The sequence below is a fragment of the Bidens hawaiensis genome, unplaced genomic scaffold, assembly GCF_021521415.1.
Source record: "Bidens hawaiensis isolate Kalapana, Puna unplaced genomic scaffold, B.hawaiensis_p1.1 tig00076871_1, whole genome shotgun sequence".
Taxonomy (NCBI): domain Eukaryota; kingdom Viridiplantae; phylum Streptophyta; class Magnoliopsida; order Asterales; family Asteraceae; genus Bidens; species Bidens hawaiensis.
The window spans coordinates 1-18,913 of NW_027503250.1; the positions used below are offsets into that span (position 1 = coordinate 1).

The window sequence follows — 18,913 nt, forward strand, 5'->3', positions numbered from 1 at the left end:
GATGTGCTTATTTTTATCTAAGTTTATGTTTAAAAATATGAAATGGAGTCGTGCGTAATAATATGCAAGTCATCGAAACACAAATGTAAAAAACCATCAAAGTAGCTTCATGGATTCGATCTTTTAGCAATTTTTTTGTTATTGTTTTTTCATTAACAGTTTTAAAAATATGATGTTTTTATATAATTCTAATTTGCCGTTATGAAGTGCTTATTTATTTTAATCAAAGTTTCTTCGTGAACCTTTTATAAACTAGTTGTCGTTCTTAAGTTTATTCGAAACTGCGAGTGAATAATAAAGTACAATTCTGATTTATGGAATTTATGTGTAATTAAATAAAAGAAAATGTTTTGTAGATCGATATACACCTAACACCTAACAATCATTATTATTAAATTGTGTGTTTCCATGCTCAGGAGAAACTAGGTTGTCGTTTAATAATTAATATATGACCATTTTGATTTGATTTACTAATTTGGATTTGGCCGGTGTGGCGAGTCATTACTCTGGGGCCGATTTCTAAAAGATAAGATAATAATATTAAAGATGCATTATACATGCACTATGTTAAGATTGTTCACACCTTTTAAATTTCGTCATTATCGTTAGTACGTTGGTACTACTATTAACCGATCATTTTTTTCAGGTTTACGAGTTATGATCTGAATTTTGCTTCGAAAATGTTAGGGTAGAGATGATATAATCTTATTCTATAAGTCTTTTCTTCAATCTTAAAAGACAATAATAATATATATATATATATATATATATAGGGTTAGGGTTAGCGTAAAAAACAATAGTTTTGTGAGAAGAATAAGAATAGATCTTGGCCATTGTATCTAGGATCTAGTGGTGAGATAAGTAGTTTCTAAATACTGTATAGTTTCCTATTTACATGGTATAGTGTCCTATTTTAGTGGTGTGCTTGATTTTAAAGCCTTCTCACACTCTCACAAAACAATTGTTTTTTATTTTGAACCATATATCTATCTATACATATATATAAACGAAGACATAAAAATCCTACGTGTCGCGATGTGGTCGCTCCCCCTTTTTTTGGAGTCACCAGATTTGCTTGATTTTTAAATGGAGGCTTCTATGCATTTGACCCGAATTCATGGGTCTTACAAACCCAGATATTCCATAAACGGGTTATAATATATCATGAAATTAAAAATTATTCTCACCAAATTATTGATTTAAAAATCCTATAAAATAGGATAATAATAAAACTTAATATCTTATTTATTCTAAATATATGTATATATATATATATATATATTACTTAAATTAAAAAACCAATTTGATAGTAAAAATGATAAACGGGTCATTAACTTTCATAAATATTATTTATAATTAAAAAACCAATTTTATAGTAAAAAGTATAAACGAGTATTGGGTCTCATCAAAACAATATAGCTTTTAAACCGGGTTATAACATCTTATTTATTTGTGAAACAATTATCATCAAACTATAAGTATATTATTAACTTTCATACAATAAAAAAATATAAATTCAAAAAATAAATAAATATTAGAACAAACAATATAAAACAACCCCCGTAATACGGGGATAAAAACTACTATATATATATATGATGAGTATCATTACAGAACTGTAAAATTATTTAAGAACTTGAAGGAAAACCCTTGAAACTAACGTTTTTATAAAAAATTTTGTATGTTAATGTTATTTGAGTGTAGTTTCATCATTGTTTATATCTATATTTACAATTACAATTTGAAAATTAGTTTTTATACATATATGTTTTATTTGACATATATGTAAATTTATTAGTACTTAAATTTTACATATATGTAAACTTGTGATTAATATATGTAATCAAAAAAATTTATATAAAATATGATAAAACTACTCTTAAATAATGTTAATATATAAAAAAATTTTAAAAATTGTTTGGTTGTTAAGGGTTCCTAAGAGTTCTTAACTTTTTTAACGTTCTTAAATGATACCAACCGCTATATATATATATAATATATATATATATATATATATGGTAGGGTTAATGTAAAAAACAATAATTTTGTGAGAAGCATAAGAAAAGATCTAGACCCTTGGATCTAGGATCTGACGGTTGAGATTGGTAGTTTCTAAAAACCGTATAGTTTCCTATTTATATGGTATAGTTTCTTATTTAGGTGGTTTGCTTTATTTTAAAGCATTCTCACACTTCTCACAAAACAATTTTCTTTTATTTGAACCCTCTTCTATATATATATATGTGTATATATATATATTAGGATCATGAGAGAACCTTTTTTAAATTGAGAACTATGAGAAATCATTTTAAACCACAAAAAAACCAAAAAATAAAAAAAAAATCATAAAATAAAAAAAACATGATTTTTATACGTGTCGTGATATATATGTATATATACATATATATGTATATATGTATATTTACATGATTTTTTATACACATGTGTATAATTTAAGATAAATGATACTGTACATATGTGTATATTACATAACTAAAGATCAAATAAAATTATACATATGTGTATAATACGACGTTTATTTATTTATATTTTTTAATGAAACCACGGAAATTGAAATATAAGAATTTTGGTTTTTTTACTTTTTAAAACTTTTGTTATTTTTTGTTTATGATTTTTTTAAATATTTTTTTAAATGTGTTTTTATTGGTCCAAAATGGTTCTCAATTTGCAAAGGGTTTTTTTAGGATCCTTACCCTATATATATATATATATATATATATATATATATATATATTATATATATGGGAGGGTTATACTAAAAAGAAGTTGTTTCCTAGGAAGACTAAGAATAAATCATAGCCATTTGATCATGTTAATCAATGGTTGATATTTAAAATTACCAAAAAACCGACATAGTTTTCTATAATTACTCTTTCACCACTATAACCGACATAGTTTCTTAAAATTGTTCTTTCACCATAGGTTGTCATGCCACTTGTCAAAAATTTATTGGTTCTTACCATTTTTAGGAAACTCTTTCTTTTTATTTGAACCCTTTTATATATATATATATATATATATAGGGCTAGTATCATATGAGAACTCCAAAAAAGTTAAGAACTTCTAGGAACTCATAAGAAACAAAACAATTTTTAAAATTTTTTTATATATTACATTGTATGAGACTAGTTTTACAATATTTTATATATAAATTTGTTATTATATATATAAATCATAAGTTTACATATGTGTAAAATTTGTAAAATAACAAATTTACATATATGCAGAAAAAAGTTTAGATACGTGTAAAAGCTAATTTTCATAATTGTAATCGTGAATATAGATATAAAAAAGTGATAAAACTACACTCAAATAATACTAACATACAAAAAAATTTATAAAAAACGTTAATTTTAAAGGGTTCCTTAAAGTTCTTAAATAATTTAAGAGTTCTGTAATGATACTCATCCTATATATATATATATATATATATATATATATATATATATATATATATATATATATATATATATATATATATATTAAAAGGGTTCAAATAAAAATAAGGAATTTTCTAGGAATGGTAAGAACCAACAAATTTTTGACATTTGACATTACAAAGTATGGTGAAAGAATAAACCTAGGAAACTATGTCGGTTATAATGTTGAAAGAGTAATTCTATGAAACTATGTCGGTTTTTTGTAGTTTTAAAATCTCAACCATTGATCAACATGATCTAATGGCTATGATTTATTTTTAGTCTTTCTAGAAATTACTTATTTTTAGCATAACCTTCCCCTATATATATAGGGTTATGGTAAAAATAGATTGTTTTGTAGGAAGGCTAAGAATAATTATAAACCATTGGATCAAGGCATCTAATGGATGAGATTAAAAGTAAAAAAAAAACAAATAGTGTTTTAAAATCGGCCTTTCGTTATAGTATCTTAGGGGCAAACTTGTCCAAATATTTTATAAAAACATGGAACGGCCATTCTCATCGGTGGGAGGTTGCGATAAAGCATGGTCGGAGATATGTTATTTTTTATCATGGTGTCATATTTTCTTTATCGACATGATAGTTTTGTCGTTTGGCGTAATAGTCTAAGTTTGGAATTCATAATGTTTTAGTACATAGCACCATAGTGTCTTAGTTCATATAATTATAGCGTTAAGCAGGTTTTTATTAAAAATCTCTTATTATAGGATGATCAGATGGATTTATAACACGTTCATTGATCCTTAATTACAGGGATAAATATTAAATGATTATTTTTGAAGACAATAAATAAAAACTAAGATTACCATCATATCCTTACCCTTGAATTTGAAGACAATAAATAAAAACTAAGATTATTCTTATTTAAACCCTTTTCTATATATATATATATTAGAATGCAAATTTTAAAAAGAATAATGCTGTTATTTATAGAACCAATAAATGTGTATAGTTTATATATCTACACACAAGCTACACATAGAGAGGTATGGTTAAAAATTTTAAAACACATTAACAAACTAGTTTTGAGATATTTTTTTATACATAACATATATATTTTTTTGTAAAAATGTAAAAAAAACTAAAAATATGAACCACTAATAAAGAAATATTAATAATTTCACTACGGAAATGAAATGTTTTGTGGATATAAATCAAATACTAAAAATGTTTTTGTGGATTTTTTTTTTTATTAATAATTTCTACATTTTTTTTCGGTTAATTTCGGTTCCAATATGTAGAAACATAGATATTACATCAACATAGCAGGTAGGCGGGCAACAAGTTGCGCCGCCACCACCCTTTCTGAATTGCAAACCCTAACCTGCTAAAGACATACCCCTGCCCCTTTGGAGTCGACACATTGCTATGCACAACCTGTTGGACCCTGGTTAGAAAACGGATAGCTTCCGGTGCCAAGAGCCAAATGTATCAAAAGCCAGAGGGACAAAAACATGTTGGTTCTCTTCGCAGGCTTTAGTATGTTTCTCCACCTTCTTCGTTTCAGCCCTTTTCATTGCTTGCCCAGCTACAAACCCATTATCCCTCAAACCAGCTAAGGGAGATACCCCTGTGAGGTCAACACAAGCGTGTTTTCCCCCGGCCCAACCAAAGATGAGCAAATCTGCCGGTCGTAGAGTGGATCTCCCTTCCGTGGGGTCTGTAAGGAAGTTTACGGGGGCTTCCTTTTTAGCTGATATCCCAGCTCGCCTTAAGATGTCCCAAAGAACGTCCCGCACCCAATCATGTCGGTATTTGAACCCAGGCATCTCCTTGCAATGAACCGCATGCTCTCCGAATTTATCCAGGCAAGCCTTACGACAGATCGGACATGTTTCGTCTTCTGGGTACATATGGGACCATCAAACGGTACTTAAGAATGGCCCTAATACTCGACCGCAGACATGCTTTGACCCAAGCCATCAATCGGGATGACGCCAGAAAATCTTGGGCATGAGGACCTTGTAAGCATTCAATAACCGCCTTCTGTCGGGGGGACAATCCAAAAACTTCTCACCGGGCTCTGAGCGATTTTTCCAAAAAGGGCATTCGCCAAAGTTTTTTTGAGGCTTTGGTGGGGCGGTGTCCATATTAGAGAAACCGTCAATGTCAAAGTCTGGGAAGAACTAGGTGTCGTTGGATAATATAAGTGACCATTTTGAGTCACTAAACGGGGTTGTTGTGACGAGTCTTTACTCAAGGGCCCATTAATTAGAAGATAAGATAAGGCCAACCATATTATTAACTTGCTATGTCTCGAAACTTATGGTTGAGGCCTGAGGGAAATAGTTTTGGTTGTAATTTGTCGGTGATCAGGGTCGAGTATAAAAATGTGACGCTATAAAACTATTTTCAAATATTTGAGACGTACATGATCACATGATCATATTCATTATTTGTTCCATTTACTTAATTTCCTTTAGCAAATAAGCAAATTTAATTAGCACGTACGTGAGATGCATATGAACAAATGATCATATTCATTTGTTGTATATCCAATTATCCATGTTCTTTGTTTTGTGTATAAGTGAGTATTAGAGTTTGTTTTATTCACATATGCATCTAATATCATTGTGGCTTTCTTTTTGTTGATGAAACTATATTAATATTTGTTTTTCTAACCTTATAGCATTCATAGTATTGGAATCTCTAAACTTATATTTTCTCTATAATATAGTAAAGAAAACATCTAAGAGCATTCTCAATTGGTTCCCTAAATATCTAAATATATGTGAGGGGTTTGCAAATTATATTGTATAGTTATGAGTGGTTGTGAGTAGATTGGAGAAAAAATGTTATACGGGAAAATTAAATTTGAGGTTTTATTGTTTATACGATATAATTTTTTTTAAGTGGTTGTGAGTGAAGGAGAGATAAAAAATGTATAAGAAGTATTATTTAATTAAACAGCTAAAAGAAAATGCAATGATTTTTTGTGTAATTATATGATATATATGGATATATGGTAAGAAATAGGTTGGGAATGCTCTAAAACCCTTCTCCATTGGAACCTCTAAAATGAAGAAAATTTTGAAAAAAAAAAACAATGACCCTCTATATTATCAAATATATAATTTTAGGGAAAATTAACAAAAAAGACCAATTTTAGAGAGAAAAAAAAATGGTCCATAAATATTCATTATTCCCGAAATGTCACTTAAAATCTTGCACGTGTAAAGAAACTGACAAAGCCGAACAAAAAGTTGAGGGAGCTGTCCACATTTTTTCTTTAAATCTTCTGCTCAAAACCAGTCTTCCCCTATGATTTTTTTCTACTTGCTCCGTACAAATTCTTAACCTTTTATAAATGGTGCATTTTGGAAAACCGTCCCCAAGAAGCATTTTAGAAGAATTTGTTCCAAAGGACGAGATTTATCTTTTGTTTATAAAATTGGTTTTGTTTCATCTTCTCACTTCCATCTCTCATCTCCAACTCATCTTTCAATTTTAGCAAGATCTTCATCCCACTTGAAGAGGTAGGTCCCAGCAGAGCCCTGTTGGACCCGCAAGACTCACCTCAAAGAGGGACGTCTGCGCAGTTGAACCCGCAAGACTCACCTTCAACAGGGACGTCTGCACAAAGGCTAAAACTCGCAAGACTCACCTTGAAGAGGGACGTCTGCGCAGAAACCAACTGGATCCGCAGGACCCACCGTGCTCAGAGACGTGACGTCCTTACGCGCAGTACGCAAGCTGTTCCCGCAGGAAAAGCCTCCCAATGGTGAAGTACCCCGCCTGTTCCCGCAGCTGCGGATACAAGCCATCAGGGAAGGCTACCTGCGCAGCAAGGCTACACGCACAAGGCACTTAACTCTTAAATAATTCAGTAATGTCACCTGAAGAAGGAGTGAGCAAGCCGGGAACACTCCCGCCCAAAGCCGGGAATACTCCCGCCCAAATGAGCCAGTCCGTACGCTACTGGAGGACCTTTTGTACTGTACCTGACGAGGTATGGACAAAAGGTCTGACCAAAGCAGCGACAGCTCACTGTGACAAAGGAATAGTACACAGCCGGCCTGGTCACTATCAGCCGCTGCCTACTCACCAACCCCTGTCACTATTAGCCGCTGCCTACTCACCAACCTGTCGTAGCACGTGCATAGCCTGCAGTTGGTGGAAAAGGAATAGTACACAGCCGGCCTGGTCCCTATCAGCCGCTGCCTACCCACCAACTGCCAGCATGGCATGTGCGTAGCCCACAGTTGGCAGAACAGGAATACTATTCAGCCGGCTGTACCTTCTTGGAAACCTACCTTCGGCTATAAATACTCCAACACATTGGAATGGTATGAACACATTACATTATCTTATTATCTCATTATCTTATCTTCTCTCTAGCAATCTCTCAATATATACACTTATATTCAGAGCAATCTAGTCTGATTCTCACGCCGGAGGGTGGTCACAAGGAGGTACCCCCCCCCCCTTCTCAGTGACGAGCTCACGGTGTCTGTTTTGCAGGTCATCAGAAGAACCATCTTGCCGGATCTAACCCCTCGTGGGAAACATCTATTTAACCCCTAGATTATCCGTAATCTGCCCGGGGTCAATTAGTGTTTCTTCATTGGAAGCATACCGTAAGGGATAGAGTTCAAACCGTATTCGAGGACGATGGGGATCTGTGGCGTCTCCGCCCCAGCATCTTTCCACACCCGGCTCATCCCGAGCATCACCATCCCGGACTCCCGCAAGGCGGTAAACCAGAGATTGGATCCGGGAAATCTTGGCAAACCATTCCGCCTCCTGGTAGTTGGAGGCGTGAAGGCTGGGGAGTGCTATCCCGTTCTTGAATGTCATCGCAATAGGGACGACACGGGCAGAGATGTAAAAGAACTCCCGCTTCCAAGACCGAAGACTACGCTCGGTAGCACAAATCTTCAAACCCTTGATCTGGGTGACCAAGGTATACCACCCCTGGATGCACCTCCAGGAATAGAAGGTCATCAGGCGGTCGACATGGGGCTCCACGCCCAGAATGAGGCACACCCATTCAAAATGGCGAATCTTGGCGATCGCCATTGGGTGTACCTCCGTCAGATGTACACCGTGTCTCTCCAGAACACGGTACACAAACTTCGTCAATGGGAACCTGAGATTCCCATACACGAAGAAGGCGGCATACACCCCTATCTTGCCCTTGGGGGCATCGTACACCGTCTGATGAGGCTTAGGAAACTCAGGCTCGAAAGGCTCGAGCATGAACTTCCTAACAATGTACTGGTACAGATCGACGGTAAGAGCACACTGGCACTCACCAGCAGTACTCTTATCATCCTTATCAAAAGTAGACGACGGATTCTCGGCATACACGTCAGACTACTCGGCGGTAGCCTCAAGATCATGAACAGAAGACATGTTTTGGATGTAAAGAACGATTTCAGGAGAATGCTCGACAGAAAAGTTAGAGTATTGGCCGGAAATCGTTTAGAAGAAGAAGAGAGGTGAAACTGTGAGTTGAGATGCAACCTCTCCTCCCTTTATATACTCATCGCTATGAATGCGATGAATTTAATGCGGAAGAGAGAGGAAAACGCTGGTGCAATGAAACTATGACACGTGAAAAAAGCAAGCTGGCAACAGCTGTTGACAAGACGCGTGCCGTAAACTTCGCGGCCACGCGCCCGAAAACTCGCGCCCACGCGCCTGAAAAAGCGTCTGGAATGACCATATACTGTCACGTCGCCATAACTTCCTGCACGTCCTGACACTGTCAGAAGAAACCGTCTGACGACGTTTCAACAGTTTGGACTGTTCTTATCCTTTCACCAACTCTTCAAATTTCAAAAAGATTCAAAAAGATTCAAAAAAGATTCAAATGTAAGCGGGACTATACCCCTTACCTTGGCAACCAAGTAACTATAAGACGGGTGCGGGTACAGTGTCAAGGAAAAACCCTTCACATACTTAGCACCCGCAGGGAATTGAAGCCAAGAATACCTCGGCAAACAAGTAACTATAAGACGGGTGCGGGTACAGTGTCAAGGCAAAACCCTTCACATACTTAGCACCCGCAGGGAATTGAAGCCAGGAATACCTTGGAAGTAAAGTAACTATAAGACGAGTGCGGGTACAGTGTCAAGGCGAAACCCTTCACATACCTAGCACTCCGCAGGGAATTGAAACCAAAAAGGATCTTCTGGGCCATGCTTGCGGAAACGGGAATAACATCCCCGCATAGCGGGAAGGTCGAGAACTAGATTGTTTGAAGCTCCAAGATGGAATTGGTTGTTTAAACATAATTGATCACTATGTTCAAAACTACCAAAACCTCATGGAGAATCTACACAAGTGGAACTCAACGCTCCTGACTTGCGAGGAGGTTACAAACCTACCCGCATCATACCCAAAGATCAAGCAGAAAAGTCGGGAATTTCTGCACGTGACATTAGGACTTCCGCGGGAAGAATCCCCATGGAAAACCTTAAAACTAAACCCTTTTCAAAACCCTTTGCTTAAGTCCAAAAGTTCACCTCACTTATTAACAATTCATGAGAAGAACATTGGACTGGGGGGACTTGAAGAGGTAGGTCCTAGCAGAGCCCAGTTGGACCCGCAAGACTCACCTCAAAGAGGGACGTCTGCGCAGTTGAACCGCAAGACTCACCTTCAACAGGGACGTCTGCGCAAAGGCTAAACTCGCAAGACTCACCTTGAAGAGGGACGTCTGCGCAGAAACCAACTGGATCCGCAGGACCCACCATGCTCAGAGACGTGACGTCCTTACGCGCAGTACACAAGCTGTTCCCGCAGGAAAAGCCTCCCAATGGTGAAGTACCCCGCCTGTTCCCGCAGCTGCGGATACAAGCCATCAGGGAAGGCTACCTGCGCAGCAAGGCTACACGCACAAGGCACTTAACTCTTAAATAATTCAGTAATGTCACCTGAAGAAGGAGTGAGCAAGCCGGGAACACTCCCGCCCAAAGCCGGGAATACTCCCGCCCAAATGAGCCAGTCCGTACGCTACTGGAGGACCTTTTGTACTGTACCTGACGAGGTATGGACAAAAGGTCTGACCAAAGCAGCGACAGCTCACTGTGACAAAGGAATAGTACACAGCCGGCCTGGTCACTATCAGCCGCTGCCTACTCACCAACCCCTGTCACTATTAGCCGCTGCCTACTCACCAACCTGTCGTAGCACGTGCATAGCCTGCAGTTGGTGGAAAAGGAATAGTACACAGCCGGCCTGGTCCCTATCAGCCGCTGCCTACCCACCAACTGCCAGCATGGCATGTGCGTAGCCCACAGTTGGCAGAACAGGAATACTATTCAGCCGGCTGTACCTTCTTGGAAACCTACATTCGGCTATAAATACTCCAACACCTTGGAATGGTATGGACACATTACATTATCTTATTATCTCATTATCTTATCTTCTCTCTAGCAATCTCTCAATATATACACTTATATTCAGAGCAATCTAGTCTGATTCTCACGCCGGAGGGTGGTCACAAGGAGGTACCCCCCCCTTCTCAGTGACGAGCTCACGGTGTCTGTTTTGCAGGTCATCAGAAGAACCATCTTGCCGGATCTAACCCCTCGTGGGAAACATCTATTTAACCCCTAGATTATCCGTAATCTGCCCGGGGTCAATTAGTGTTTCTTCACCACTCTTGATGAACCCAAATGTTGAGAAAAGGGTAGCTGATGTCTTGGCTGAGAAATCTCGTCGAAACACTTCCTAAAATGGCATCTCTTTCTAAATTTTAAGTGACATTTTAAGAATAATAATATTTATGGGCCATTTTTTTTTCTCTCTAAAATTGGTCATTTTAAGAATATTTTCTATAATTTTATGTGTACAAAACCAAGAAAATCATTAAATAAGTGCTTAGAGTAAGATACAGATAGAGATAGATGTGTTTTGTTTTTTAAAAAATAATAAAATTCAAAGTAAAATATGTTTTTTTGATTAAATTATGTAAATGTGGATAGAGATCCAAATGAGAATTATCTAGTATTTGAATATATATTGTGCAACTTGGTACCCGTTTGTTTTATGTTTTGATGTAATCATTTATTCTTAAATTGATCATTAATTTAAAAACTTACAATAGGGCGAGAACACGTGAATATGGGTGCTAGTCTTTAGATGTATAATAATATAAGCATACGCCCCTTGTAAAATAACCTTGATCATATCATTCAACTCAAACATTATTATGCATCATATATAATACAACAATTATTCATAGACAATACAAGCACGTGCAGGTGAATAATCTCCACCAGAACCAGATGCAATCAAACATAACTTTTTATTTAAACATCGCGCAACGACATGATTAACGACACTTAACTTATGCATGACGCCGTATAATTACTTTCAGTTGCTCTTGGGAAGATGATGTGTCTCAATATCCTTAGTGACATTGAGACAGAACTCCATCAAACTATCTGGCTCACCAATATTCTCATTCACCTTCTCGTAATGGAAAGTCCACGTCACCACGTTCTCTTCACCGTGTGTGTCCACATGAACCGTGATCAAGAAGGTTTTGTAAGCCTCCAATATATCGCCCCCAATCACCTTGAAGCACACAGACTTTTTCTCCTCGTCGATCGCCTCAATCACTTCCTTAGCCACTTTGTGCTTCCCATCTAATTAACACGTCACAAAAACATACTATTAAAAAAACACTATAAAACATAGCGATTTTAACTTTTAGTGACAGATAACAGTTGAAAAAAACGTGACTTACCATGAAAAAAGTCCCAGACAATAACAGATCCAACCGTTCCCCATTCACCTTCGTGCAAATTACAACCTTTAATATTGCTGGGGCTCATTTCGGATATGTGGTGTGGTCTGTGTCTAATGATTTCGTGGAACACATCACCATCGGACTTGATGGTAGTTTGCTTAACCAAAGTACCACTTAGAGACATGTTTCTTGATTTATGATCAAAGAAGAAATTAAATTAAGAAGAGAAATATTGGATGAGCAAAATGGTATGTGCTTGTTTGGCTTTATATAGACTTCTTGGTTCAATCATGTCCTTAGCTTTAACTTGCTCTTAATTTAATATACTAATCAAACTATTATTTATATTTATATATATTATATATATCTATAATATATATAATACATGAGATAAGAGTAAATTAAGACACCTGATTTTAAGAGTTTTATAAATGCTAATGCATAATGTATATGTGTTAATAGAGGTAGACTTGTCTTTTAAACACAATTCATCAAACTTAAAAGTTTGTCCTCTCATCTTTAACCATCGATCTTATGTTTTTTATTTCAATTTTAAACTAACTTTCCACCGACCCATGCTTTTTAAGCGACTGTAACGTTTTCATACATGAATATTTGAATTGACTTTACATTTGTTAGGGTGGGATAAAATACCAATAAACCAATATGTCATGAGTTAAATATAGAATGTTATTTTCAGTTTATTATTCTCCAGTTGTGTGACTGGTTTACGACCAATATTTCAATTTTAACTTCAATTAATAAAACGTTTTCTTTCAATTGTTTTACAGTCAATAATTACAGAGTTGCAAATGTTGTGACTCGTTTGCTACTAGATTTAAACGATCACAAACTTTGCAACCCCATAAAACCCCATATGGTCCAAATCATGTTGCTTGTGGCCGGATTGGTTGCAGGATGAATTACGTTCGTTGGGTTATTTTGGCCGCTTACAACTGTTTTTTCTTTCAATCGAAAATACTGATTTATATAGTTTTAAACAAGATACAAATTATTTAACTAAGATACTAGATTTTTGATATTGTCAACCTTAATAATAGACGAGAGGGGACATATATTTAACAACTTTACTTAATTGAAGTGATCTGTCATGACTATTAAATACAATTTCATAGTGAATATATATAATTGCCACTTGACAGACTATCAATATCTGGACGTTTACTTTCTTGATTGTGCAGTTGAATTTCTTATTAATCAAATGGTGTAGCGTAAACCTATATCTCTTAATTGTTATTCACATTTTGTGGTTAGTAGTTAACGGCTATTTGGTAGCCTCTTAATAAATTTATAAAGAGGTTACTTCTGAATATGTTAACATTAAGTGTGTTTGATTCACCGGAATAACACATCTGAGTTGCTCATAAAACTCTTACCCATTAAGCTTAAAAATAATGTTGAATGAAAATTCTACCTCTTCACTCCTGTCCATATGTTCATAACCCTTAGTCTGTTACTCACACGCTACTTCCTTGACCCACCACCACCAATCATCACCACATCGATGCTCAGCACTGACTTAACACTTATTAGTTCAGAGTCTATTAACCACTCATGCCTCTTAATCGCTTAGCATTGGTGCAGAGGTTACCAAACAACCCCTAAATATTGTTTATTTTAGAAAATTATATTATATGTGTATATGATTTGGAATCCCAAAGTTTTGCACTCTTATATTTAATGTACTTTATGATCATTATCTTAGTTGATTAATGTATGATATTGTCTCACGTTCGAAACCTGATTTAAAGAGGCTTTTTTTAAAGAGATGGGTTTCGTTTTCAATGGTGCTCTTGGGTGAATTAGCTTAGAACGTCAAAATCAGTATGAACAATTGTTAGGAGTAGTTCCATACACAATTAACAAAAAAAAAAAAAACTAGGAAATGAATTTTATAAATTTTGTAGTACAAGGTACTATCTTTTTTATAATTTATATCTCAATTAAATTGTAAGATTCAATTTTGTAAAAGAAGATTAATAGTACTTCTCTTCACTTAGTTTAATTACAACTTGTAGACTCAGATTAAACTATTTATATGCTCCTTGGGTATAATTTCTTTTTACCTAAAAAAATAGAAATAATATGTTCTAAGCTCATCACTACCCTGCATTGTGGCTAAGAATAACATATAAAAAAAATTAGAAACAGTGGATTAGTGGAAGCTGAATTCGAACCTTGACTTACGAGGGACTCAAACGCTTATATGGACCACCTTTTAACACACATGGTTTTTAAAGTTAAGATGCAATTAATAAATAAAATAATGTACCAGGTTGATTGCTAGAGGGGTGAACTTGAGATGTCATAAAATGCAATTTCTTTATAGGTTAATTACTCCTTTTTTTAAAAAAAAAAATCAACAAATAAATAAGAGAGGTTGAATAGTAGCCATCAATTAATAATAATTCAGGCAATAAAATATATGTATATTTTCATATGTATGATTGAACAGGTTTTATAGTCTTCTTATATAAACAAAACTTATAACTTCTCACGTTATATTTAATATGTTATCCATTATCACGAGCTTGGATTAAGCTACAAGTATTAAGACAAATATTAAACATAACTAATTTTATGTAAACAAAAAGAAAACAATAAAGGTGACGAAGCCCATGTCTTTTTTTTTTATAGTCAATTTGGATCGCTGACGGGTCATATGCCATATTGTCGTATTTTATAACTTTACAGTTTATCTACCTCTACCTCAATGACGTTAAGCTTATGATGGAGGCCCAAGTATTGAAGAACGAGTTATGTTATATTTGGAGGCCCATGATCGTGCTTCCAAAGGTGGCACACGAATCTCCGTTTCAAGCCCATTACCAGTCAAATCGAAGCTTGAGACGAGGAGCACGTTGTGGCAAACGCCCACGGCGGTTTGGCCCATGTCCGAAGCCCAAAAACGCCTTCTAAATAAAGTTATGGGTCTTCTTATGTTTTTTCAGCAGTTTTTGCATTTTTTTTTGGGTTTGTGTTTGGCCCATGGCCTTTTGTGGGCCCATTTCGTATTAAAAACTTTATTTATATGTTGGTTATGTAATTTGGATGGTCAGACTTGAATTTTGATAATAAAGTTATTTTTCTCTTCAATTTCCCTTGACCTTTGAGTGGGATTTGGGAGTTTTGAGAAGTTCTTCACGGGTATTCTTAGAATCAACGTGAATCGATCTTCGTTATCGTTTCACCGCTGCATCAGCTTAATGTTAAATCCCGGTTGATACCGGCAAAAATGTTACATTTTCTCATTAATTTCATGTGGTTTAGATTTGGAATTACTTCTTAATTGTTAAATCTACATTTTGTCTATCTAAAACAACCTCCTTCTTACTGTAATTTACAGATGAACTCGGAGATGACGCGCCGATTATCTGCACCATTAAACTTCCACCTGCACATATAATAGCAATTTAGTTATTATTGCAAGCATATACAAACTTGACCAACAACAACAACAATAATAATAATAATAATAATAATAATAATAATAATAATAATAATAATAATAATAATAATAATTCATGATCACCTAGAACAAGAGCAGCACCAAGCCAACCCGAGACACCCCAACGTTCACCAAGAAAAACCCATGCAAAACCAGCACCCCAAACCGGCTCCAATCCATAAACAATCGCGGTTTCTGTTGCTGATACGTCTCGCATTGCTGTCATCTGTTTCAGTCAATTTGATTACTACTATGTGAGACCCGACCCATAAAGCAAGAACGAAACATATTGCATACCTCAATCCATAAACATAAGCCGGTTGAAAACATCCCGGTGTATAAAGCGGGTATCCAAGGGAATTTTATAATCTGGTTTAAAAACATGTCACATGTCCATGATGATGGATGATAATTCAGGCTACCATTAATCACACCTCCGATTAAATGCCAGATAATTGATGAGAAAGCAACAACACACACCTGTTATTCATTCAAATAAAATATGAAAAAAAAGACGTAACGCGTAAATTGCAGTTTTCGTTCTTTATGTATTATGCAGAATGTGTTCTTTAATATCAGCAAGTACAGCAAACGTTAGGGGTGTGCGTGGTGCGGTTCGGTGCGGTTTTTGGCTAAAACCAAACCGAAAACCAACACTTCAGTTTTTGGAGTTTTTGAAACCGTTCAGTTTCGGTTTTTTAGGTTTTGGTTTTTCGGTTTTTGTTTTACTTTCGGTTTTTATCGGTTTTTGCCATTTGAGCTTGAAAATTTTAGGCCGAAAAAAAAGTTGACAAAAAATAATGAATTTAGGTATAAATAATTTTGTTAATTGTTAAATAATAGACGGTTATACATTTGATCAAAAATATTGGAGTTACATATTTGTTAATTATTTATAAATTACTTAATATAAAATATAAAAAAACAAAAATATAGGAATTCGGTTCGGTTTTTTTACATGAAAAACCAAAACCAAACCGTTTGTGCGGTTTTTCCAAAAACATAAAACCAAACCGTCGGTTTTTGTTTCGGTTCGGTTTTTTCAGTTTGGATTTTTCGGTTTTTTGGTTTCGGATCGGTTTTTTTGGTTTATTGCGCACCTTTAGCAATCGTGCCCAAAGTTCATATGTCGTATGTTGTAACGCATTACGTCTTTTCCACTAACTGGTGTTAATTTTTTCTGTTAGATTTTTTTGAATGACCATTTTGCCCTTATAACTAAAGAACAAAATGTTTAATAAATTAATACAGACTTCTTTAAATAAATAAACGTCCCTGAAGATCATGATTTGATATTATATTATTTAGTTTTGTTTTGTTATACGAAAAAATATGTTATCACGCATTATGTCTTTTAGTTGTAAGGGCAAATATAAATGGTCATTTTCAACAAATAAACAAAAGTTAACATTAATTAGTGGAAAGGACGTAATGTCTTACGACATACGAGTTTCAGGCATGGTTGTAAAAATTCCGCCTAGGTGCCAATTAATCAGGCATGGTTGTAAAAAACCTCGTATTTCAAAATCGGTCAAAATTAAAAAATTTATATATAAAATTTGGTTTATATATTTATATTTGAAAATTTACATATAAATTTCAATTTGATAGCCGAAAGACAAAGGTACATGCACCATTCAGCCGGTTACCCGATGATTGAGTGTTATGTGCCTTATGTCCAAGGCTTGATTTAAAACTACTATCGAGCCGGGGTCTCACCGAAAGCAGCCTCTCTATCCCTATGGGGTAGAGGTAAGGTTGTCTACATCTTACCCTCCTCAGACCCTACCATAGCTTTGCTATTGGTGGAATATGTTGAGTACGATGACGATGACGACGAAATTTCAATCTGATTAAATCTCTATGAATCTCAATTAATCGCTAGTCCCCACCCCACCACCCGACTAGCGCGTAGGCGGCCTAGCGATTTCTACAACACAGGCTTTAGGCACGTTTTTTTTACTTATTGAATGGGAGTTAAAGCTAATGGCCAAATCATTTATGGGCCTAGCCTAGATTGAAGGTACAGTCAGCATTAAGAAAGTAGAACTTATGAATGAATTAACGAACCTCATATCCAAGGACTGGCAAGAAGTTTGCTTTGTCTATTTTTCTTGATATTTGCTCGGTTCTTAGCATGTGTACGCCGAAGAATAAGGCGCTTAGAAAGTTAAACAAATCACCAACCTGAAAGATTAACAATTTAACGTAAGTTTAATTCACCTTCATCAACACAAACACTTGTAACATTTATAACGCTTACACATGGAGGCGAGCCACTGCATTCCATCATTCCAACTCCAATAATCGACATAAGAGCTCCAAACCAAGTAGATGCAGGAATTACTGCTCCTAGCATACCGTCAATTAACGGAACCACAATTACCTAATTTCATCATATCAAATTATCAATATTCAATAATTACACGATGTTTGCAGAGAAAAATGGTTGAAGTTATAAGAAAATTATGAGCTTCTTACTGTAAACATGGTTATAACGGATGCACGACCGGCATCGGATGTCAGCAGCCCGAAAGCCTGCATTAGGTAGCCTAAACTGGCCCACAAGCCCAACTCAATTCCAGAACTGAGAGCTTGAACATCACCCAAAGCTCTCCAAGCATATGGAAGAAACGGAATGGCTGCAATAGTGAATCTCACAGCAGCAAAGGCTGAAGGATCTACAACCGTCTCGACATCTTTTAACACAGGTATGTTGCTAGCTATGAAAATTGAAACGAATCAGTTTACAGGTTTGAAGATGTTCAACTGAAAGTCAATTGACAGTGCAATTTAATCAATAATCATGTAACTAAGAACAAGTAGATTATGTATGCAAATCAATCAAAGCACACTTTGATACACCAGAAGGAGCCTAAAGTGAAGAGAATGTGAGATATGAAAGTGCAATTGTACTCTCTTAGTGTTTCAATGCATTGATCACTTATTTATACTAGTTAAAAACCACTATTAACCATCTAAGTAACACACTAACTATGTAACTATAAGTGTTTATGGCTTTATTCTAACAAGGAACCAGAGATTAAAATAAGATGACTGGCTTCCAAACAAAGAAGATAAGGTTCTAATTATGCCTGTAAACAACCGACCGTTCGGCAGAAAGTTCATTTATGTCTGTTCGCTTAACAACTAAAAGAACATGAACAAGGAATTTCGTTCAATTAACTAAATGAACGCACGCGATCAGAGGCCATGTTCATTCAATTGTGTTTGTTTATGTGTGTTAATGTAAGTTAATGATTGTTTATTAAAGGGTAT

At 35.3% G+C, this 18,913-nt stretch overlaps 2 protein-coding genes across 2 annotated transcripts; both read right to left on the reverse strand.

The window, feature by feature from the left end:
• Positions 1-11,645: 11,645 nt before the first annotated feature.
• LOC143606729 (kirola-like) lies at positions 11,646-12,371 on the reverse strand. The gene is made up of 2 exons (XM_077082401.1): positions 12,163-12,371; positions 11,646-12,061 (listed from the first exon to the last, which is right to left on the reverse strand). The coding sequence occupies exons 1-2, from the start codon at positions 12,347-12,349 to the stop codon at positions 11,787-11,789; spliced, it is 462 nt and encodes a 153-aa protein (XP_076938516.1). The 5' UTR covers positions 12,350-12,371; the 3' UTR covers positions 11,646-11,786.
• A 3,093-nt stretch (positions 12,372-15,464) lies between these two features.
• LOC143606730 (uncharacterized) lies at positions 15,465-18,513 on the reverse strand. The gene is made up of 5 exons (XM_077082402.1): positions 17,898-18,513; positions 17,705-17,821; positions 15,932-16,114; positions 15,719-15,860; positions 15,465-15,580 (listed from the first exon to the last, which is right to left on the reverse strand). Exons 1-5 carry the CDS (start codon positions 17,991-17,993, stop codon positions 15,465-15,467), a joined length of 654 nt encoding a protein of 217 aa, XP_076938517.1. The 5' UTR covers positions 17,994-18,513.
• Positions 18,514-18,913: the final 400 nt, after the last annotated feature.

Bases quoted from the DNA above. Each gene is read 5' to 3' on its own strand.
- LOC143606730 (XM_077082402.1), bottom strand. From the start codon at position 17,993: ATGCTAGGAGCAGTAATTCCTGCATCTACTTGGTTTGGAGCTCTTATG. The intron at 17,822-17,897 runs GTAAGCGTTATA...TTAATCTTTCAG, and splicing joins GCAGTGGCTCGCCTCCATGT to GTTGGTGATTTGTTTAACTT. The intron at 15,861-15,931 runs GTATGCAATATG...TGACTGAAACAG, and splicing joins GCTTATGTTTATGGATTGAG to ATGACAGCAATGCGAGACGT.
- LOC143606729 (XM_077082401.1), bottom strand. From the start codon at position 12,349: ATGTCTCTAAGTGGTACTTTGGTTAAGCAAACTACCATCAAGTCCGAT. The intron at 12,062-12,162 runs GTAAGTCACGTT...CGTGTTAATTAG, and splicing joins TGTCTGGGACTTTTTTCATG to ATGGGAAGCACAAAGTGGCT.